Source organism: Ambystoma mexicanum, chromosome 3q, assembly GCF_040938575.1.
Source record: "Ambystoma mexicanum isolate Mex_15411 chromosome 3q, UKY_AmexF1_1, whole genome shotgun sequence".
Taxonomy (NCBI): Eukaryota; Metazoa; Chordata; class Amphibia; order Caudata; family Ambystomatidae; genus Ambystoma; species Ambystoma mexicanum.
Window position 1 is genome coordinate 458,164,275 of NC_090926.1, and position 23,350 is coordinate 458,187,624.

A 23,350-nucleotide genomic window follows, 5' to 3' on the forward strand; every position below is an offset into this window, starting at 1 on the left:
GAATAGAAAGGTTTAAGGAGAGACGAATGAAATACAGGGTGAATGCGATTCAGAGAAGGAGGCAGCCGAAGACGGTAGGCCACAGGATTGATCTTGAGAAGAATGGGAAAGGGACCCAGAAAGCGAGGGGAGAGTTTAGAGGGCCTTGTCCATCTGGGTAAAAACCGAGTGGACAACCACACCTTGTCGCCTTGCTTCCCATCTGGACATTCTTTGCGGTGTTTATATGCTCCGATCTTCGATCGTCTCCTGCTGTTCTCTAAACTCCGAAATGCCGTGGCCTGGGCATCCTTGATCTGGTCCATTACCTCTTCGGCCGCTGGGGAGTTGGTGAAACTGGGAACCTCAGGAAGAATGGACTTAGGGTGGACCCCATAAGTACAAAAGAATGGCGAGAGACCAATGGCAGCGTGCCTGGTATTGTTATACGAGAATTCTGCAGTAGGCAGTAGAGAAACCCAATTGTCTTGATGCTGAGTGACGTAACATCTCAGATATAGTTCGAGAGTAGCGTTCAGACGTTCCGTCATCCCGTTGGATTGGGGATGGAATCCCGAAGAGAGTGCTCTCTCAATCCCCAATCGGTTACACAGGGCTGCCCAGAATCTCGAGGTGTACTGACTACCCCGATCAGAGATGATCTTGTCAGGTAAACCGTGAAGTCTGAAGATGTCTCGTGCAAACACCTCAGCCATCCTTGTGGCTGTAGGAACACCAGAAAGAGGAGAGAAATGTGCCATCCTGGAGAACGCATCTACAGTGACCATGATGCAGGTACAGGATTCGGATACCGGTAGGTCTACAATGAAATCCGTACAAACCAACCCCCAGGGGCGAGTAGGCATCTCAACTTGGGTGAGTAACCCCAACGGTTTCCCTGTAGGATATTTAGACCGAGCACAAATAGGACAGGTCTTCACAAAGTCCAGGGTATCTCTTCTCACGGTGGGCCAGGAAAAGTTCCTCGAGATGAGCTCCAGGGTGTTGATTCCCCCGCGGTGACCTGCAAGGCGAGAAGTGTGACACCAATCCAGAATCTTCTTTCGCAGCATGCCTTTCGGAACATACAGTCGTTTCTTGAAGAACAGCCAGCCGTCCTTCTCCTGGTAAGGAGAGTCGGAGTGTAACGGTAATTGGGGAAGTTCCTGAACCACAGCGGCTTTAACCTCTTGTAGGAAAGAGCTAACAAGGGCCAATATCCGGTTGCGATGAAACATGGGTTCAGCGGATAACGAAGCCTTTCCTTGCTGGAGTCCTTGCGGGATAGGGCGTCTGATGCCAGATGGTTTAGTGACCCAGGAATGTAAGAAATCTGGTAATCATATTGCGAGAAAAGATAGGCCCACCGTGCTTGCCTGGAATTAGAACACTCCATTTCCTGGAGGGCTTTCAGTTTCTTGTGGTCAGTCCTGATAAGGAAGGGATGTCGGGCCCCCATGAGCAGATGGCGCCATTTCGTCGCAAGCCAATTTCATTGCCAACAGCTCCTTTTCTAGGACAGAATAATTCAATTGACTGGGTGAGAGTGTCTTGGATAAGTAAGCTACCGGATGTTCTACTCCACCGACAGCCTGAAGTAGTACCGCTCCGATGGCAATTGCAGAGGCATCGGTCTCCAGGATGAAGGGATGAGTTTGGTCCGGGTGTCAGAGAATCGGAGCTGAGCAGAAGAGATGTTTGAGCAACTTGAAACTGTTCTCGGTATCGGTTGACCAGCGGAACAGAGAGGCCTCCTTCTTGAGTAGGCGAGTGATGGGGTACACCACTTCCGAGAAGTTGGGGATGAACCTTCGGTAATAGTTGGAGAGTCCCAGGAACCTCTGCACCTCTCGGACAGAAGTGGGGGCGGGCCATTCGAGAATGGCCTGAACCTTCCTTTGATCCATGTCTATTCCTTCTTCTGATAACTTGTAACCCAGATACTGCACAGAAGGTACCGCAAATTTGCACTTCTCAGCTTTAACCAATAGCTTGTTCTTCTGTAGATGTTCAAGAACTTGAGTAACATGAACGATGTGTTCCTGTAAGTTTGAGGAGTAGACCAAGATATCATCCAAATAGATGATGACAGAAGTGGAAAGCATGTCGGAAAACATTCTGTCCATAAATCTTTGAAACGCTGCAGGAGCGTTAACCAGTCCAAATGGCATCACCTTATACTCGTACAGGCCGAATGGAGTGCGAAATGCCGTCTTCCATTCGTCACCCTTGGAGATTCTGAGCAGATGGTATGCGTTTCTGAGGTCGAGTTTGGTAAAAATTCTGGCTCCTTGTACAGCCTCGATGATATCGGAGATCAATGGCATGGGATAACGATCTCGGATAGTCACCTTATTTAGACCTCTGTAGTCTATACAGGGTCTAAGTTCAGTGGAATCCCTTTTCTTGATGAAAAATAAGGGAGCCCCTGCAGGGGATTTCGAAGGCTGAATCAGCCCATTCGTCATATTTGTGTCCAAATAGTTACGTAACACAAGCTTCTCCGTAAGTGTAAAGAGAACATTCTGCCGAAGGGAACTAGTGCATTGGGTACCAGATCTATGGTACAGTCCTAGGGCCGGTGGGGTGGCAGTTTGGAGTGAAGGCTTTCTTGGAATACTTCAGATTATTTAAAACAAAAATTGGGTAGTGCTAAAACTCCCACACAGTTGGAGGTGTGAGCCGTAATAGATTTAAGGCCCTTCTGACTCTTCGGTGGAAGACAGTGTTCGGTGCAGTATGCCGAACAGAAACTCAGCTGGTTATTTGTCCAATCGATTTGGGGATTGTGTCAGCGGAGCCATGTGATTCCCAAAATTATTGGAAAATGTGCAGCCCGGATGATGTCGAACCTTATCACTTCCGAGTGCTGAAAAACTGTTAAGGATAGCTCTTCAGTGGTATGGGTGATGAGTCCGGATGATAGTGGAGAGCTGTCAACTCCTTCTATCTTCTGACCTTCCTTCCGGGGTATCCTGCGTAGACCGACCTTATCGGCCCATAGGGTATCAACGAAGTTTCCTGCTGCTCCGCAGTCCAATAATGCAAGAGTCTCCACCTTCTCGCCTTCTATCATGATGATAGCTGAAACTACCATGAGTCTGGAATCTTCCTTGGAGTCAGAAGAAGAAACTGTTAGAGAAACATAGGGACGAGTAGACAGAACTGGAAACCCCCGGACACTAGTCCCTATTGATGCCGAGGGCGATCGTTTCCCTGCCTCTTGTTAGGCAGTTCTGTGCAGTCTTTTAGAAGGTGTTGATCCGACCCAGAGTAAGCGCAAAGTCCTTTTTCCCTTCTTCGCCGTCTTTCGGCAGCAGTCAGAGGTGCTCTTGTGAAGCCAATCTGCATCGGTTCCTCTGAAGCGGCAGCGGGAGAACGACTAGGGGGAGAGTACGTCCGAGAATCCGGGAGGAATCCTGAGCCTCGTTGTTTGCGTCTTTCCATCTTCCTTCCTGTAGGCGATACTCGATATGTAGTGCAGCAGTAAGCAGGTCCGAGAAAGTAGGTGAGCGAGTAGATCTGGCTAACTCATCCTTAATCTCCTCTTTTAGACCCCTCCTGAAAACGGCATACTGTGCCGGTTCTGGCCAGCCTGCACCAGAAGCTACTGTTTTGAAAGCAGAGATATACGACAGGACATCCAAAGAACCTTGCTTTACATCCAACAACTCTTCAGAAGCAGTAAATGACAACTCTGGGCGTTCGAAAGTCTGTCTCAGAGAATTTTGGAACGCTGCGTAATCTTGGAGAATGGCATTGTTGCTTGTGACTAGGGGAGTGGCCCAGGTCAGAGCGTTGCCTGTCATGTTCGAGATTAGGAAGCCGACCTTCGCTTGGTCTGTAGAGAAAGTGCGGTCTCGGAAAGTAAAGTAGACGGTACACGTCTCTAGGAATTCCTTCACTTTCTTGGGGGCACCATCAAATTTTCCCAAGGATAGTGTTGTAGGCGGTAGTTCTGGAGGAGGAGGTTCCCAGGCGGATACCGTTTGTCTAAGGAGGGCGTTCTCAGCTTTGACTCCCTGAAGTTCCTGAGACATAGCTTGAATTGCCTTCCAAAGTTCTTGCACTTGCCCTTCGGCTGACATGGTGTCTTTCTTTGGCGTTGCAAACTGTGACAGTTTAAATGCCTGGTCTCCCTTTTCTCCCCCTTCTGTCGAACTCTCCTCACCTGAGCCGCCGGAATCGCTGTCGAGGTCCTGCAGACGCCGTCAAAGTAGATAATCCTTCTCCTTTTTCCGATGAGTTTGCTTGTCACGGAGGGAGGCCACCGTGACCGCTGAAGAGAACAGCTGTCCGAGGACCTCCCTTCCGGAACTAAGCCGAAATAGGGGAAAAAACCCTGAATGGGGAAAAACCCTTGGACTCCTCTGGTCTGTAGCCCGGAAGGTGTAATTCCAGCAGAAAGTGGACTTTCAGATGGGTAGGAGGTAGATAGTACACTGGATCTGTATGCGTAACTGAAGGCAACACTGCAGCGGAACAGGGGAGTCCTGTCATGGGAGTCGGAACACCCACCAGCCAAGGCCGCAAGCGGGGCAAGGACCGGAGGAGAGGTAAGCAAAGGAGAAAGGTGCCAGGCAAGTGGCGGAGAGAGAAAAGAAAAGCGCAAGGAAAGGGGAGGCGCCTATCCGCGGGGACGGGGCCGCAAGAGAAGAGAAACAGAAACCGCTGAGGTGCGGCGGCAGCAGAGAAAACTGGAGGGGAGAGAAAGTAAGAAGAACACTCGCTGGAGGGCGCGAGTGACTGAAGCCTGGACAGAGCGAGGCAGGAGCGAAGAAACCCGGAAGAGCAAGAGCTTCCAAAGGATATTTGCAACGCAGGGACCGCTGGGCCGGGAGAGAAGATATACTCCCAGCGGCCCTGCGCTACAAGGAGGAAAAAGTAACGGACACAAAGGAGGGACTAGTACCTCCCGTACCTACGTCCCAAAACCCAGCGCGGAAGAAACCGCCAGTCGGAACGCCTGCGGGTGACATGCTCAAACTAACTTGACGCTGACTTGCCTCCTAGGATCAACAAGACTTGCCACACTCTAACCTGGTTCGGCTCCCACCTACAATATCTCAAAGCCTGGTTTGACCCTGCAGAACCATCCAACTGAAATCAGATACTGTTGTAGACCCTCTCCTCCTGGCCCTTTTCCTGATGAATCATATCCTTTCAAGTGACACTGTAGCATTTCTTGCCTATTTTCTCCCTCTCTTTATTTATTACACACTGTACCTACCGCTTATTCTTTGAAAGTAAATGTTTGTTCAGTTAACATTACAAACATTCACAGGCATGTTTGCTACAACGGAACTAGACATGAGTGCTTTGCATGTGCTGAATGTCAGGACACTGAGCAAGCTCTGTCAAGAGAAGGGCCTCCCTCATGCCAGTGAGCTTTAGAGAGACAAACTTCTTAAGAGCTTCCAAGCAGTTGAAGAAGCAAGGGGAGTGGAGGAGTTCCATGGGGCAAGCAGAGATATGTTGCTCCGAGATCAGGTATTGCTTCCTCTGGGTGATGCAGAGGTGGTGAAGACAGCAATTAAGATAGCAGTTCCTACAATACCTGCAAAGGAGCAAGGAGTGTAGCCTCTCACGGATACCAGGTTCGGTTAGGTGCCAGGTTTCTGCTAGGTCTGTGTCTCATCTCGGCCCCAAGGTGGTATCTCTTGGCCAGCAGCATTCCAGAGGAAGATCCTCTTAGAAGTTAGGAGGATAGTCTTAGAGGAACAGAAATGGAGGGGTGAGAGACAGAAGCAGCAGGACTATGTGGTGATGTTCAAGCTTGAGCTGTAAGATAAGAAGAAGGCCTGAAAACAGACCTGTAGTGGGAGGGAAGTGTCTCCAGTGGTGGCTCCCAAGGGAAGACTAGGTGCCAGTTCAACCATATGAGGTGATGGACATGTTCTACTTCTTCAAAACACTACAGTTAGCTTTAAGCTTTCAGAACGTGGAAGAGGATTTGCGGAGAGCAACCTTTATGGGCCGGCATCTGGTACTGACGTCAACATTTAGTTGAGTCCGCAGGCGGGTCCATCTATACCAAATTAAGGCTGCCATCCTTGGGAAGTTCTGCATACCCCAGAACATTACTTTAGAAACATTAAAGAGCTCACCAAGAAGGGGAGTCAAACCTTTGAGGCATATGCACATCAGTCTTTGGAGTACCTGAGTGGATGGGTCACAAGTAACAAAGTTGACACTTTTGAAAGCACGTATAATTTAGTGGCATGTGGATGTTAGAATATCCTTAAAAATTGGGAGATGGAGATACACCAGCATTTATGTGACAGTAGTATCACAGACCCTTTTGAGCTTGCAAAGATGTCTGATAGGTAATTCAGCACTCGAGTCCAGAAAAAGGCTCAGGTGACTACATCTAAACCAGAGAATTAAGCAATTGAGAAAACCAAATCAAAGAAGGGAAATGACAAAAGTCTATACCCTCCTGATATGAAAGGCCAGGGATCGGAATTGAGGTGAGCTGTGAGCTATTTAGCCCCTGCTTGTAGCATAGAAGAGCATGGTTAGCTTGACTCCCACACGTACCAGGAGCTACTTTCGGCTTCATCGGCCAATTGATGCCGAACAAACATACCTATGTGAATTTAACTCTGTGCATTTGGACAATATATAAACATTAGGACACATCTATGCGATATTTAAAGCATAAGGGGTCATCATTAACAGACAAAATTATAGGTTTGCCTCTTGTGTGAAAGTTAGATTTACGGAATGCTATGTACTAGGTCCTCGTCCCCCAGTGGTAGCTCCTGGTCAATGGGTAATGTAATATTAGAATACCCATAAACTGTTTTTTGCTACTGCTTATCAAATCTTAATTTTGATCCCTGAACACCCCAACCAATAATCTGAAGGGAAATCTCAAACATATGTTTCTTCCACCCACACAGAAAGGAGAAATGAGGCCACCTCTAGCAATGGGGCACCCCCATTTTGAGTCCTTAAGGGATGCCTTGTGTGTGTAAACCAGACTCAAAGGAAAAGAGATCCTGCCCGCAAGAGTAGAGCCAAGTAAGCTGTATTTAGCACTGGCCTCATGGAAGAACAGACCATAGTGAGCGTTGGAAGCTTAGATGATGAATTCCCTCTAAGCCAGGGTCTAGCTGAAAGTCCCCTTGTTACTCTGAGTGGGAAAGGTATTAGGTCTCCAGTAGAGGCCCTGGTTTACACTCAAAGCCCCAGCACTATGTGATTTTGTTGTATCACCGCTGTCTGATAACAGTGGTACGGGAGGATCAGATAATTCCTGGTCCAGGCAAACTAGTCAGGGTACTGTATGGCCTTTTCCGATGCCCACTGGTTAACGTGGAGTTTAGCTGGAGAGGTAAGACTTCTTAGCACTCTGTCGCTGTCAAGGACTCGAATTCAGTGAACTGTCTTTTAAGGAACGACTTGCCTGACAAACAGGTCAGTGCTGCTGTCACTAGATCAAGGACCAGGGAAGCAGCACTTGAGGCAATGGGCCCTGGGGCTCTTCCAGCTGGGGATGTCGAGAGATTGGCCCCACTAGGACTACCCAGTCTAAATCCAGAGTCAACAAAGGGGTCTGCTCCTGCTAGAGAGGGTATACTGGCCACTGAAGATCTTACTGCAGCGGCACCATATTCATTAATCTCAGAGTAGCTGTAAGGATATTTGGCATGTTACAGCACAGAGTACAGCACTACTGCACAAGTAGCATTACAGCACTACTGCACAAGTAGCATTACAGCACTACTGCACAAGTAGCATTTTTTTTTTTGCAGCACCACCACAAGGGTGCGGTGCATTGCTATATGGGTTAGCAGATTAACAAGGAAAGACAGGCTATTCAGTCAAAAAACGATTTTAACATATAAGATGCAAAGCTATTTTTACAGTTAAAAGCACACGTGTTCATTTAAAAATGCACACTATTTTTCACCTGAAATGCCTATATTGCTAGAGACACATTTGAAAATTAACAGCTAACATATTAACCATTAACCTGACTAATAAAACCTTATTTTATTATAACTCACTAATAAAATGTGTTCTCTACTGCAGAATTAGGCATATTTTGAAAACCAGTTAAATGAGTGTGCAGATTTTTCCTCTCTTCTCTGCCTGATTATCCGTGTTGTTGTGCACAGTAACTGCAGGAGGAAGGAAGTCAGATTTGCAACAATTGCAAATGTATAAGCGAAGCTATTGTTTAAAAGTAGGAGGATGAGAGATGATGGATTTCATTGGAACACGTCATAAAGAGGGCTGAGAGGAAAGTTTTAGTGGGCAGTAGCAGGGAAAAAGACAGGGAGACATCTTTCTGCACTACTGGGGAGAAGAACTGGCTGTGGGGGTGTCCTGCTGCAGTCGAGACTGGGGAAAGCTGAAAGAATTACCTTTCCACTGGCAGAGGCAGTCCTATCTGAAAAAGCTGAGAATTCCAGGCAATGACTCCGGCTTGAGAAGGCAAGCGTTCCTTTTTGTTGGAGTTAAGCCAAGAGAGCCACATTCACAGAGAGAAGACTCTGAACAGATAAGGTAATTACCTAACTGGGGGAGCTGTGTGTGTGCACGAAAGTATGCAGTCAGTGTAGAAAAATGAAAGTCCCGTGCGTGTCTTAATCAAGTGCTAATGTTGCAATTTAAGTTCTGTTCTCCGCCACTATAATTGCAGTGTGTCATTGAAAATGCTTTGATTGTTCCCTTTTATTGCTGTGAAGAATGAGATCATGTCTAAATGCAAATTTTATAATACAGAAAATATTTGAAAACAGACGGGTGGTTTATTTTCTATTTACCATTACAATGCCAATGATGTGGGGAGATTTTTAAACAGTGCAATGGTCATTTTAAGACAGATGTGTGTATGTCAGAATCAGTATGAATAATTGTGAGTGACTGTAGTATAACTTGTTGGAGGTACATGAGCCAACGGGAAGAGAGACTCTCTGAACATAGCTCCCTACCGTATATAAGGTAGTGGAAATTACCACAAGACTACCACATATAGCTCTCTGTCGTAAATAAGTCAGTGAGTTTGCCCATGGTGGCGCACCAACACTATCACTGGAAATTGTGGTTTCCCTAGAATGCAGGTCTGAGGTCTCTCTAGTGATCACACGAAAAATCTAAGCGAAGATAAGGGATTCTGGACATTGGGGCCACAAATAAAACAAGGGAATTATGCTCACCAAAATACCACCAACCACGTATACCAAATATGCAGGTCTGGGTGCTGAAATAATGCATGTCCATTGTATTATTGTTGCACATGGCCAAATCTGAATACAAAGAGTGATTATTGCTAAGTTATTTCTCGGCGGTAATAAAATACCGTCAGGCCCCAAATCTCCACAAAATACCCTACATATTTATGGTGCGTTGGCCGGGAACACTTCACTGTCAATTAGTTGGGTGAGCTCTGCCATTTTGTATGCAAGTTTTGCAAGTTCTTCAGTAAATATGTAGGGTATTTTGTGGAGATTTGGGGCCTGACGGTATTTTATTACCGCCGAGAAATAACTTAGCAATAATCACTCTTTGTATTCAGATTTGGCCATGTGCAACAATAATACAATGGACATGCATTATTTCAGCACCCAGACCTGCATATTTGGTATACGTGGTTGGTGGTATTTTGGTGAGCATAATTCCCTTGTTTTATTTGTGGCCCCAATGTCCAGAATCCCTTATCTTCGCTTAGATTTTTCGTGTGATCACTAGAGAGACCTCAGACCTGCATTCTAGGGAAACCACAATTTCCAGTGATAGTGTTGGTGCGCCACCATGGGCAAACTCACTGACTTATTTACGACAGAGAGCTATATGTGGTAGTCTTGTGGTAATTTCCACTACCTTATATACGGTAGGGAGCTATGTTCAGAGAGTCTCTCTTCCCGTTGGCTCATGTACCTCCAACAAGTTATACTACAGTCACTCACAATTATTCATACTGATTCTGACATACACACATCTGTCTTAAAATGACCATTGCACTGTTTAAAAATCTCCCCACATCATTGGCATTGTAATGGTAAATAGAAAATAAACCACCCGTCTGTTTTCAAATATTTTCTGTATTATAAAATTTGCATTTAGACATGATCTCATTCTTCACAGCAATAAAAGGGAACAATCAAAGCATTTTCAATGACACACTGCAATTATAGTGGCGGAGAACAGAACTTAAATTGCAACATTAGCACTTGATTAAGACACGCACGGGACTTTCATTTTTCTACACTGACTGCATACTTTCGTGCACACACACAGCTCCCCCAGTTAGGTAATTACCTTATCTGTTCAGAGTCTTCTCTCTGTGAATGTGGCTCTCTTGGCTTAACTCCAACAAAAAGGAACGCTTGCCTTCTCAAGCCGGAGTCATTGCCTGGAATTCTCAGCTTTTTCAGATAGGACTGCCTCTGCCAGTGGAAAGGTAATTCTTTCAGCTTTCCCCAGTCTCGACTGCAGCAGGACACCCCCACAGCCAGTTCTTCTCCCCAGTAGTGCAGAAAGATGTCTCCCTGTCTTTTTCCCTGCTACTGCCCACTAAAACTTTCCTCTCAGCCCTCTTTATGACGTGTTCCAATGAAATCCATCATCTCTCATCCTCCTACTTTTAAACAATAGCTTCGCTTATACATTTGCAATTGTTGCAAATCTGACTTCCTTCCTCCTGCAGTTACTGTGCACAACAACACGGATAATCAGGCAGAGAAGAGAGGAAAAATCTGCACACTCATTTAACTGGTTTTCAAAATATGCCTAATTCTGCAGTAGAGAACACATTTTATTAGTGAGTTATAATAAAATAAGGTTTTATTAGTCAGGTTAATGGTTAATATGTTAGCTGTTAATTTTCAAATGTGTCTCTAGCAATATAGGCATTTCAGGTGAAAAATAGTGTGCATTTTTAAATGAACACGTGTGCTTTTAACTGTAAAAATAGCTTTGCATCTTATATGTTAAAATCGTTTTTTGACTGAATAGCCTGTCTTTCCTTGTTAATCTGCTAACCCATATAGCAATGCACCGCACCCTTGTGGTGGTGCTGCAAAAAAAAAAATGCTACTTGTGCAGTAGTGCTGTAATGCTACTTGTGCAGTAGTGCTGTAATGCTACTTGTGCAGTAGTGCTGTACTCTGTGCTGTAACATGCCAAATATCCTTACATATACCCTCCTTTTGTTTTTAGAACTTGGCTATAATCCAAGCCAATTCCTAAAAACAACTTGTTCTATTTTTTTTTACAATATAGCAATCCAACAAAATGAATATTCATGTGCATCAATGAAAATTTGCAATTAACATTTCATCTGAGTCCATCAGTTCATAAAATGTTCCACATTTGCCTTCTCAGTGGAAGTGGCATTACTTTAAGTTTAAATTTTCCAAGTCAATTAAAAACAATGAAATAAAACAACTAACTAAAACAAATAAGTAATATAACAAGTTAAAATAAATAATTAAAATAATAAATACGTGGAACTTCATATGCCGGAACTTTTGCTTTGTCTCTTTTGGTATGTCCCGGCCAGCGATGTTATTCGGTTCATTCGAGTACTCTTTCATCTTGGCAATCTTGAATCCACAGTAGTCATCTCTTTTGGCATTCCGGTTATTTTGTCTTCACCTCCACCTGGAGGCAGGCATCTTTTGGTCTTCATCCAGGGGACTCCAGGACTCCATCGTCTCCCGTGGCCTCTGATCCCGGAACCTCCGATCAAATAATGTTAATCGTCTAAATCAAAATAGAAAATAAACAGATTAAGTACATAGCACAATACTAACTTCATCCTTTTGCCAAAAATAAAACATGCTTGGTAAAAATACTTCGTTTTTTTTTTTCTTTTTTCTGAAATTAAACACAAGTTAAAAGAAAACAAACACATATAAAACAGCATTCAATATTTAATACACTTTCTCTCTGCACACCAACCACGAGCTTCCGTTATATGTGCATTTATTTATTTATTTATTTATTTATTTATATTATATATTTTCACATATATTACAGTGTTTATGTGCCATCATTACAATCAACTTTTTTTTTTTTTTTTTTTAACTTCTTTGTCACTGCCTCCTGATCACACCCATTTATTTTCTCAAGGGACTCTATCCGTTTCCACATGCTCAAGCTGCCTGATCTCATGTCTGGGATGGCATGGTTTGATTTGATTTACATGGACAAACTGCTCTATTGCTGTTTCACCTTCATTTTTCAAAATTTTATACACTACAGGAGATACTTTATCTATAATTCGAAATGGCCCCTGCCAGGCTGCCAGAAATTTAGAATTTTTCTGTTTACTTTTTCCAAAATGAAACTTGTACACCTGATCCCCTACATTGTATTCCTTTACTGATGTCTTTTTGTCATAATATGACTTAGCACTGTCAGCAGCTCTTTCCAGATTTCTCTGCACAAAAGCAAATGCATGTTGCAAATGCCTCCTCAGTTCATCAATATATTCATGAACTGTGGATGCACTCACTAGAGTTTGCTCATGTGTTCTGTATAGTAGGTGTTGTGGTAACACCATTTTCCTACCTGTTAAGACCTCATGGGGGCTAACACCTGTTGCTTTGGCAGGAGTCGACCTGATTGCCATCAAAACCAATGGTAAACGCAAATCCCAGCTGGAACCTGCTTCTGCCACAAATTTCTTTAAAATGTCCACAACAGACCTATTGCTTCTTTCAACTGTACCTGAAGACGCCGCCCGATATGCGATATGTAGTTTCCTTTTCACACCTAGTATTTGCCATACCTTACTCATTAGAGTACTTGTGAAATGACTTCCTCTGTCTGACTCAATTCTTTGTGGCAACCCAAACCTTGAGAACACATGGTTCACCAGCAATGTGGCTGCTGTTTGCGCACTACAATCTGGTGCGGGAATGCACTCAATCCATTTTGACATCAAACATACCACACTCAAAATATAGCGGTGTCCCCTGCTCGACCTTTTTAAAGGACCTACATAGTCTATTTGCAAATCTGACCATGGGAGAGTTAGGCCTCTTTTCATCAATGGTGCTCTATGCATTGGTGAAGCAGGTTTAAATTGGGCGCATACTAGACATCCTCTAGTATATAATTCTACATCTTGGGACATATGTGGCCAGTAAGCATAATCTTTTAGTATTTCTAATGTCTTTTGTGAACCTCTATGGCCTGCAGTTATGGCATCGTGTGCATGGTGTAGCATTAGTCCTCTGAATGAAAGGGGTACTACCCACTGTATTTGCCCTGTTATGGACTCTCTAATCATGAGTCCATCCTGTAATCTAATTCGTGTTTTGTTCTTTAATAACACCCTCAACTCTTCTTTTCCCATACAATCATTTTCTGTTAAAGGATTTTGTTCAGGATCCATCAAATGATTATAATAGATTCCCAAAATTTGATCATTCTTTTGTGCCTCAATCAAATCTTGGTCTGGCGTGTCATGACTCCACTGCACCACCGGTTGATCTACCTCCTTTGGTGCTTTAGAACGTGTGACTGCATCAATTTGTATTTCACCCATTAAATAATCAATAGGTAGCAATTCTCCCATCACAGCCCCAATCTTAGCCAGATGGTCTGCCTTATCATTTCCCTCCTTATCCTCTCCTGGTGTTTTTAAATGCCCACGAATTTTTCTCCAGTATATTGTTAAATTATTTTCTGACACCAATTTGTCTATGGCTTGTATCATTTTTCCATGTTTAAGTGGCTTTTTGTTGTATGTAACCATGCCTCTTGCTTTCCAACCAGGCAAATACTCCACAAAGCTATTCCGTGCATAGTCAGAATCAGTCACCAGGACAATTTCACTGAACTTTTTATCAACTGCAGTAGCAATTGCTTTATAGATGGCTGCCAATTCCGCCACCTGACTGCTCCTATCTCCAATCCTCATCCCTATACTAGGAACGCCTTCACATTTCAACCAGACATTTCCTATTCCTGCCACTAATTGTTTATTACTGTCATTTTCAATGTGAAAAGCACAACCATCCACATATACAGTTGGCAAATCCTCGCATGTTTTTTCATCAAAAGCTTTGTGTGGTGATTGTTCAAATTCCTGCAAACTAGCTTCCACTTCCATTTCATTTGGTATTTGTTCAGCTGCACAGTCATGTAAGTCAGCTAACCCTTGAGCAATTGGGCTCTTTTTATTTTGTCCATATCTTACTTCTACGGGAAAACCTTGTAATGCCAGCGTCCATGAAGTGATTCTGGATTGCGCTAGATTGCCTGATCTAATTCTTTTACTCTCTAAAAATTGCAAAGGTTGATGATTTGTTTCAATAATCACCTTTTCTCCCTGAACAATGGGGCGGAAATGTTGTAGCGCCCACACAGTGGTTAATAGGGCCTTTTCGCATTCATTAAATTTCATTTCAACTTGGGAAAATGCCTTACTTGCATATGCAATGGTTTTGTGATTCAAATCGTGTTTTTGTGATAACACTGCTGACATACAATGTTCAGAAAAGCCTATTTCTATAAAGAAATCCCTGTCCTTTATGGGGTATGCTAAACATGGTGCCTTTACAAGACATTCCTTCAATCTAGCCACTGCATCAGATTGCTCTCTTTCCCATCTCCAGGGAGTATTTAGTTTAAGCAGTTTAGTCAATGGTTGAGTGATTTCTGCATAATTCTCAATGAACTTTCTGTTATAGCCTGTCATCCCTAATAAACTTTTTACTCCTTTCACATTTTTAGGATCTTTTAATCTTTGTATGGCCTCTATTTTCTTCCTTTGTGGATTTAGCCCATGTTCAGTCACTTCATGCCCTAGAAAGTTCACTTTTTTCTTGCACCATTGTGCTTTTTGCAAAGATACTTTGGCGCCTGCTTTCTGCAATTGGCCAAGCACATGTCTTATTTCATCAAAATGGCTTTTAAGGTTTTCATTTTTTATCAAGACATCATCCACATAAACTATTGTCCCTCTTTCCGCTGCATCCGGCATGGCCTTTCTCAAAAATATGCCAAATTCACTCCCACTATTGATGTACCCGAACGGAGCTCTAAGCCAGGCATATTGAGTCCTGTCAAATGTAAAGGAAAATAGGTGTTGTATCTCCTCTGCCAATGGCACACACCAATATCCAGATGTGAGATCTAACGTGGTAAATACATTTGAACCATGTATCTGAGCTAGGCCCTGATCAATGAATGGTAGTGGCCATCTAGATACTGGTACTCTTTTATTTAACTCTCTTAAGTCTGCACACAGCCGCCATTGACCATTTGGCTTTAACACACCTAAAATAGGCGTATTGGATGTGCTATGAATGGGCCTAATTATTCCCCGTGATTCCAAATTTTTAATAATCTCTGCCAATGATTCTAAACATGCCAGCGGTAGTCTATACTGGCGTACAAACACTGGATTTCTGCTACAACCTTCTGGTAGTGTGGCCACATGTAAATCAGTTAAACCACAATCATAAGCATCTTTTGCAAATACATCCTTAAACTCCATAAATATTTCCCTCAGATTGCGTCGATCCTCATCGCTGTTACATGCATCCGCTAGGGAGATCTGCTCTTCTACCATTCTGGAAAATTCTGGAAACTCTTCTGGTAAAGGAATCTCAGCGCTTTCCTCTAACTGTGTGGCTGTGTCTTTTTGTAGAGCTGCCACTTTCAAATATTTTGGCATATCAGCTTCCACTTCAATGGGCTGATTTCCTGTTTCATTTTCATTTAAATTAAATATTATGCAATCCTCTTGATGGCAGCACACTGTCTCATTTGAATCATAAGGATACACAGAATGAATTTTAAATATTCCTTTGGGCTGAGAGTCCAGGTGTTCTGGCAACTCGCCCTTGGCATCTACATATTTTTCAGGAATATTCCCAATCACCATGTTATTTAAATCTGCCGTATAATGTGATTTTTGTATGGCCATTCCTAATGGGGAGTTTTCCTCTAAATGAATATCCTGACAACCTTTATTATTCACCATGATTTTTACAGATCCCTCACCAATGTCTACCAATGGAATGTATTCATAATCCAGGCCTTGCTGTTTTATGGATTCATTCAGGCATACAAATGCATCAGAGCCTTTCATCTGCTGTCCATTTTTGCATTTCAGTGTTATTGCAAACTGTTTTGTAAATGCAGGAACAATAGTATTTTTCCTCATCTGTAATTCGACTGCATAAGGAACTAGTTGTGCACAATGATAAGCCCTTCTTTTGTCTCCAAATTCAGGCGCCGGCCCACCTAGGCGTGACCATATTTTTTGATTAAGGAAATCTAACACCATACACATTCTGTGCATGATGTCATTGCCCATGTAAAATTCATTTTGTGCTCCACTCACTATCCATACATTATGGTAAATTGCTTTCTGCCCAATGCTAATTTTAAGCATGCATCTGCCTGTAATTCGGTTTTCAAAGTCTGGACTGTCCAACCCAGAAACATATTGGTTTTTAATCCTAAATTTCGGGATTTCTTCCCTCTCCATAATTTTTTGCAACAATTTCTCATTAATGAAACTCCTTTCATGTTCAAGCGCTAAAGTGGCTTTTATTGTTTTAAGATAATCATTTATACCAGCGTGAACCCATGGTTGCTCATCTTCCATGTGTATCTCTGCCAGAGTGGTAATGTGTTTTTCTGAATCTGTTTTAGGAACAATATTCTGTTTGCATGTATTCTCTTTTAAATAGAAACGTAATGTGTGTTCGTCTATGGCAGTCTGCCAATCTTTCCTTGGGTCCAAGTATATTTGTACAGGTAGTTTTTCATTGTCGCTCTGATCTTTGTCTTGACACCTTAATATAACAGTGACACTAGGTATGCAGCTATTCTGGAGATATACCTCCACAGCATCATTTGTTTTGGCAACGGTGTGACATTCTTTTATATTGCTGTTTTGTGATTTTAGTTTCTTAGGCCTCAATGGTTTTTTAGTTAAGGACCACAGCACTCCATTCACCCCATCTATGAGAGGAGACAATCTTTTCAGGCAATCTGTCCCCATCAGAAATGGAATTTCACAAATAGATGTGATCAATACCTCTTGTTTCATTCTGTGCTTTCCTATTTTTATGTCAACCTCAGTTACACCTATGATGGGCACCTCCTCCCCATTAAAGTTATGCACTGGGCCTTGATTTGCCTTCACTGTGATCTGACTCTGTGGAGGCCTCCCTTCATTGATACTCTTTACCAGCTCCTTGGACATAATTGTGGCCTGTGCGCCAGTGTCAATCATAGCAAAGGTGTGGCATTTTTCTTCTACAGTGATGGGTGCATAATATCTGTCCTCAACTTCCTCTAATACACATAAGAAATGTGAATTCTTACTGATTTCAGGGCTCACCTTTCTCAGGCCTTTTTCACTTTTGGCTAAGCACATTGGTAAATGAAAAGACATTTTTCCCTCCTTTTTACCCATTTCTGTGCGAGATATTTTATTCATTTCTCCATGTTCAGAGGTTTTTTGGAGTGTGGCCACCGTTCGCCCATCCATCTGGGTAACATCAGAGACCACATTACAACCTTCCAACTGAACATGTGTCACAACATCATTCAGCAATTTGTCATTTTTTAATTCTGTGCATTTGTGATCATTTAGTGTAATACCAGCCCTTTCAGCCTTTTCAAAAATATGTGGCTCAAAGAATTTTTCAGGTGATTGACTTGTACCCTCCTTGTGAGTATTTCCTTTTTCTGTCTGTGTTTGGTAATTGTTTTGCTTGCCCAGGGAAGGAGCTATGGCATCCCCACTTACTCCCTGTTCACTGGTATTCCCCATGCATGAGTCATTTTTCTTAAATCTGTCCCTTTGTTCTTTTGGAATTCCTAATGTTTCTTTTTCATTTGTGCAAATCTTTACTGTTTTATTTAGCTCTAAGTTAAACCGTACCTCTTTTTTAGAAGTATTTGCACTTTCTGTCACAATTTCATTTACTGGTACGTTCATTTTTAATCCATTAGACATCTCAGAGTCGTTATGCAAAATTATATCAGAGCAATCTGTCATTTTGGCACTGCAGTTATCATGAGTACTTAGTCACTTTTCGGAAGCCCCCCGGTCATTGCTATGGCCATCAGCCCCCTCTTTGGAAGGTTGTTTTTGCGCTGTATAGAGCTTTCCTATTTGCTCAGCTAACATTTTCACTTGGGCCTCAAGGCATTGGAACCTTTCCACCTCTCTAGGATCCTCTTTCTGTGGCCTAGGTCGATATTGGTTGTTTTCCCCCTGATTGGATCTATTCTGATACCTCTCAGGTGATTGATACCGGTTGGGATGGTTTCTGAACTCTTGATTCATTTGTGGAGGGGAGCGGGTTGCACCCATCCTTTGATTATAGTCCCCTGGTGGGGAATCATTGTACTGGCGTGCATACTTCAGAATAACGAGAAAGGCCTTTGCCAACCCTGAAGATGCTGGTGTACACGGCAAGGGGGAGCAGGCTAAGAAATATGTGCGAACTGACCAAGATGTTGAACGAGTACGCAGGTGTCACCTGAATGATCTTGAGAATATTGTCCCTTTCTTCGGCATCGGCCTCTTGTACGCTCTGAGCGGGCCGGACTTGTACACCGCTCTGCTGCACTTCAGGATCTTCGTGGGATCGAGAGTCTTCCATTCCATCTCCTACCTGGTTCCTCTGCCTCAGCCGTGCCGAGCGCTGTCCTTCTTTGTTGGTTTCTGTGTCACTATTTCCATGGCCTACCGGTTGCTGAGCACTAGTTTATACCTGTAGCGAGTTCCGCTTCTGCGGAGTAAATGTGATGATTTACTCTGTCGTATGTGATCTGTTTTACACGCATGCCACTTAATGATTCCTAACGTGTCCATGCACTTACATCGCCACACAACTTTTGATATTGTGAGCATTATTTCTCTGTAATTCAAGCATATTTTTTATAAAAACACAAAAGCATTTCTCCATGTAGGGTTATTTTGAAGTTAATTCGACGGGGTTCGAAATTGAGGGGAGTTGGGTGTTATTTAGTGCTTGCTTGTAGCCTCAAAGAGCCTGGTTAGCTTGGCACCATCTGTTAGGAGCTACATTTGGCTCCCCAGGTCAACTAATGCTGAACAAACACACCTATGAGAGTTTAACTGTGTGCCTTTGGCCAATCTATAAATACACATTCGGGCACACCTTGAAGACATTTAAAGCATAAGGGGACCTAAATAATGGACAAAAGGATAGGTTTGTATCTTATATGCAAGTTGGAATTACGCAATGCTATTTGCTAGCTCCTCGTTCCTCAGTGGTAGCTTCTGGTCACTGGTTAATGTTGGATACCGAGGAGCTGCTTTTAGCTCCTTCTTACCCAATCTTAATGTCGATCCCTGTTCTAGAGTCAAGTCTTCATTAAAGGTATGGTGGAAACATGACAAACACGTGGTATTTTAAAAACCTACTTTTATTTTTTAAATATCTCCCTTTTAATAAGGTGGGATCCAATGGAAAAGATATATGGCATGTGGAGCGTAGAAGGTTCTGTATGATGGTAAGTTACCAATATTTATCCCATGCTCTGCTTTTTACGGTGCTCATGCCGTAAGCATCCCACGTGAGGGCAGCCTGTATATGGGTGGAATTGAATAAAATAGGAGGTATTAAAAATGCCACTTGCTTTTATTGTTACCACCATACCTGTAATGAGGCCCTGAGAGCAATTGTCTTTTTCTGCAATGCAGCTGCTAATATTCCTGCTCATATACTTATTTGACTGCATCGTTTGAAATCAGTTTAAAACCATAAAGATTTTAAAATCTTAAAAAAAAAAAAAAAAAAAATGCTACTTGTGCAGTAGTGCTGTAATGCTACTTGTGCAGTAGTGCTGTAATGCTACTTGTGCAGTAGTGCTGTACTCTGTGCTGTAACATGCCAAATATCCTTACATAGCCCACCGGTGTACATCCACAACCAGTGATCCAGGACAGGATATTGTTTCAGAGCTGTAGGGCCTGCCATAACTGAATGAATTGACCTCATATGGATGTCCAAGCCAGGCTGACATCTGCAGGGTGCTGAGGGACTGCCCCACTCTGGCTGATCTACATGAACAGGCAGAAAAAGAAGCTCAGGTGGATGCCCCTGGGATATTCAGTTTATACTGGGAGAATGGCCTCCTGTACTGTGAGGCTAAGAATTCTGAGGCATAGGCCAACCACAGGTTGATTGTGCCCAATTGCCAAATGAGGTTCTGACTAGCTTTGGCTCCGAACATTCCTTCGGTGGGTCACTTAGGAGTGACCAGGACACCTGACAGGCTGTATGCCCATTTCTACTGGCCCCATATGGGGGGAAAAAGTCAAGGGTTTGTCAAGTTCTGCCATACTTTCCAAGTATCAGGTAAGTCTGGCGATGCCACAAAGGCCCCTTTAATTCTACTACCATGCTTGGGAATCCTTTCAAGAGAATAGGCATGGACACTGTAGGTCCTTTGGAACCTCAGACCATCTTGGGGAATCGGTACATTTTGGTTGTGGTAGACTTACCCACCTAGTATCCACAGGCAGTACCCTAAGGAGCTTCAAATCCACTGTGGTGGTGAAGGCTTTAATAAGTATATTCTCTCTGCTGGCTTACTCCATATTCCATGATTTCCATGGTCTCTGTCTGGCTTCATCTATTTGTTTGAGTGTGGGTTTGTCATTTTCTAGCGCCCTTATGCCTCCGGCTTTCGTATCACACTATATAAATAAATTAAATAAATAAAAACAATGTGGGCTTCTCTAAAGAAGTTATTTCTGACAGGGGATCCAACTTTATACCTGCGTACATGAAGGTCATGTAGGATGAATGTGGGGTGTTTTACAGGTTCTCCACAGCCTTTTATCCAAAACCAATGGGCTAGTTGAGTGGTTCAACAAGACCCTGAAAGGCATGACAGGTGGCTTGCAAGAGCCCCATGAGGACAAAGTGGGATGTTCTCTTGCCATGTCATCTGTTTGCCCAATGGAAGGTGGCATAAAACAGTGTAGGGTTGCAGCCACCCTCTATCACAGGTGTGATGCAACATCAGGGGTTGGCGAGAAGAAGCAAAGCTCTGTCCCTTCAATCCATTTGAGCACCTATTTGTTCATCCTGTTAGGCATCCACTATGTCTGTTGTGGGAAGGATGGAAAGTTATCCCCATGACATAGAGGATTATGTGCTTGGCCTCAGCTTCAAGATGGCCAAGTACAGAGAACAGGGTACCCAAAATCTGAAGGTCAGGCAGGAGCTCATGAAGCACTGGTTTGACTTGGAGGCCATAATGACTCAGTACACTCTAGTCTAGCTAGGTAAGCCCAGAGCCCTTCATTGTGAGGAGACTGGACAGTATGTGGTTCTGAAGAAGATCAGTGAGGGTAACTACCTCGTTGATACCAAGGCCCTGAGGTAGAGGCATCAGGTTGTCCATGTCAACCGGCTGAAACTTCATGATAGCAGGGATGACTTAGTGATGGCTCTCATATTTGACGATGATACTGAAGAGGAGACAGATCCCCTCGCAGACATGTTGCTCACTGAGTCGATTGGTGGGTCTCTTTTTCAGTTCAGACATCTCCAACCCTTACAGCGCTTCAATTGCGAGATTGCCTGCAGCTGCTGGTCCAGTCTGTGGTTTTGTTCTCTCTGACTCCACTGAAGATTGATTTGTCATCCACGGCATTGACACAGGAGACTGTAAGCCGGTGAAGAGACAAATTGACCGGATGTCTGACAAGGTCCAGGACACCAGGAGGTCTCCAAGATGTTGGATTTAGGGGTTATTGAGCCATCCACAAATCCATAGGCCAGCATTTTGGTATTGGTACCTAAAAAGGCCAGTAGTGGAAAGACTGAAGTCTGCTTTTGTGTGGACTACAGAAAGAGTTACACTCTGTCACCAAGACAGACACACAGCTCATTCCTATGGCAGAGGAACTGATTGACAGAGTAGGTGATGCTAAGTTCATGAGTACCTATGACCTCACTTTGGGGTACTGGCAGGTTGACCTAACTGCTGAAGTAAAAGAGAGGCCTGAATTGTTCACTCCTGAAGAGCACCACCAGTTCACTGTTATGCCTTTTGGGTTATAAAATGCTGCTGGCATTTTTCAGAGGATGGTGAACCAAGGCCTATCGGGACTGGAGGACTGAAGCATTGCATACTTGGATAAAGTTGCTGTTTTCACTCACACCTGGGAAGACCATCTATCCAACCTGAAATAGATGCTTCATGCTATGCAGAAGGCCAACCTCATATGAAAGCCCCTGATTTCCAGATAGTGCAGGCTGCTGTTACATACTTGGGCACCAAGTGGGTGGAGGTAAGAGACTGCCTTTCCAGGGCACAGTTGAGGCAGTGATTGATATCCCCACTACCCAGACACAAGAGAGAGATTGTGTGGCCTCGTGGGTTATTTTCAGCATTTATCAAGGGATATGGTACACTTGCCGGTCCCCTCAATGATGTTACCTCTAAGAAATTGCAAAAGACGGTCACCCGGACTCCTCCCTGTCAGATATCCTTACAGAGCTTGAAGGAAGACGTGTGCAAGTCCCCAGTTCTAAAGATCTTGTATCATGGGCAAGAAATGATCACTCAGACGGACGAATGTGAATTCGGAATTAGTGTACTGTTAGCAAAGTGTAACCCAGGTGCACTTAGCACTTAGCAGGCACTTCACCAAGCAAGAGCACAACTGGGCCACAATTGAACTGGAGGAATTTGCAATTATTTGGGCCATGAGCAAACTGAAACTCTAAACGTTTGTGTCTGACTTCACTGTCCAAAAAGACCTCAGGCCCCTTAGGTGGCTTATGTCCATGCAGTGAGAGCCTTCAGGTGTATTGCATTGGGCCTTATCCCCGCAGGGATTGGGCATTGACACCCAACACAAGCCTGGGTCACAGCATTCCAACGTATATGGATTCAGTAGGTATTTTTGCCTGGAGGATCAGCCAAATCCTTAGAGGGGTGAGTCACATGCTTTTTGGCATGTGAAGGATTATGATCCGGGAAGAATGCAAACTCCCTAGCTTTTTTTATTTGTATTATTAACACGTGATGCAGGTAATCCATCTTAGAAAGTCCCCACTTTCACTAAACTTTATGCCAAAAGTATAGTGTACACCTGTGCCCTGCTGCATCCATAGCCTTATCTGCAGCTCTTGCTCTCCAGTAGGAGAGGGCAGGTTCAGAGATCACAGACACCCCGTTTGACAGCTACTGTGATATCACTAGAGTGCAGAGGCTGCAATTAAATATGCACATTTGCCCGAAAACCACGATAACTATGAAAAACTACCAACCTTGTGGCTGGTTAATCAAAAAACATAATCCACACGTAGGTTGTGCTATTGTGGCTAGTAGTAATAATTATTAAAGCCACATCTGATTTTTATCATACCAGTCACATCCCTGTGAG

At 43.6% G+C, this 23,350-nt stretch overlaps 1 protein-coding gene across 1 annotated transcript; it reads left to right on the forward strand.

Annotated features, from left to right (window-relative positions):
• Positions 1-5,866: 5,866 nt before the first annotated feature.
• On the forward strand, positions 5,867-19,645 carry LOC138447988 (microsomal glutathione S-transferase 1-like). Its single transcript, XM_069604514.1, has 2 exons — positions 5,867-5,965; positions 18,300-19,645. Exons 1-2 carry the CDS (start codon positions 5,867-5,869, stop codon positions 18,693-18,695), a joined length of 495 nt encoding a protein of 164 aa, XP_069460615.1. The 3' UTR covers positions 18,696-19,645.
• Positions 19,646-23,350: the final 3,705 nt, after the last annotated feature.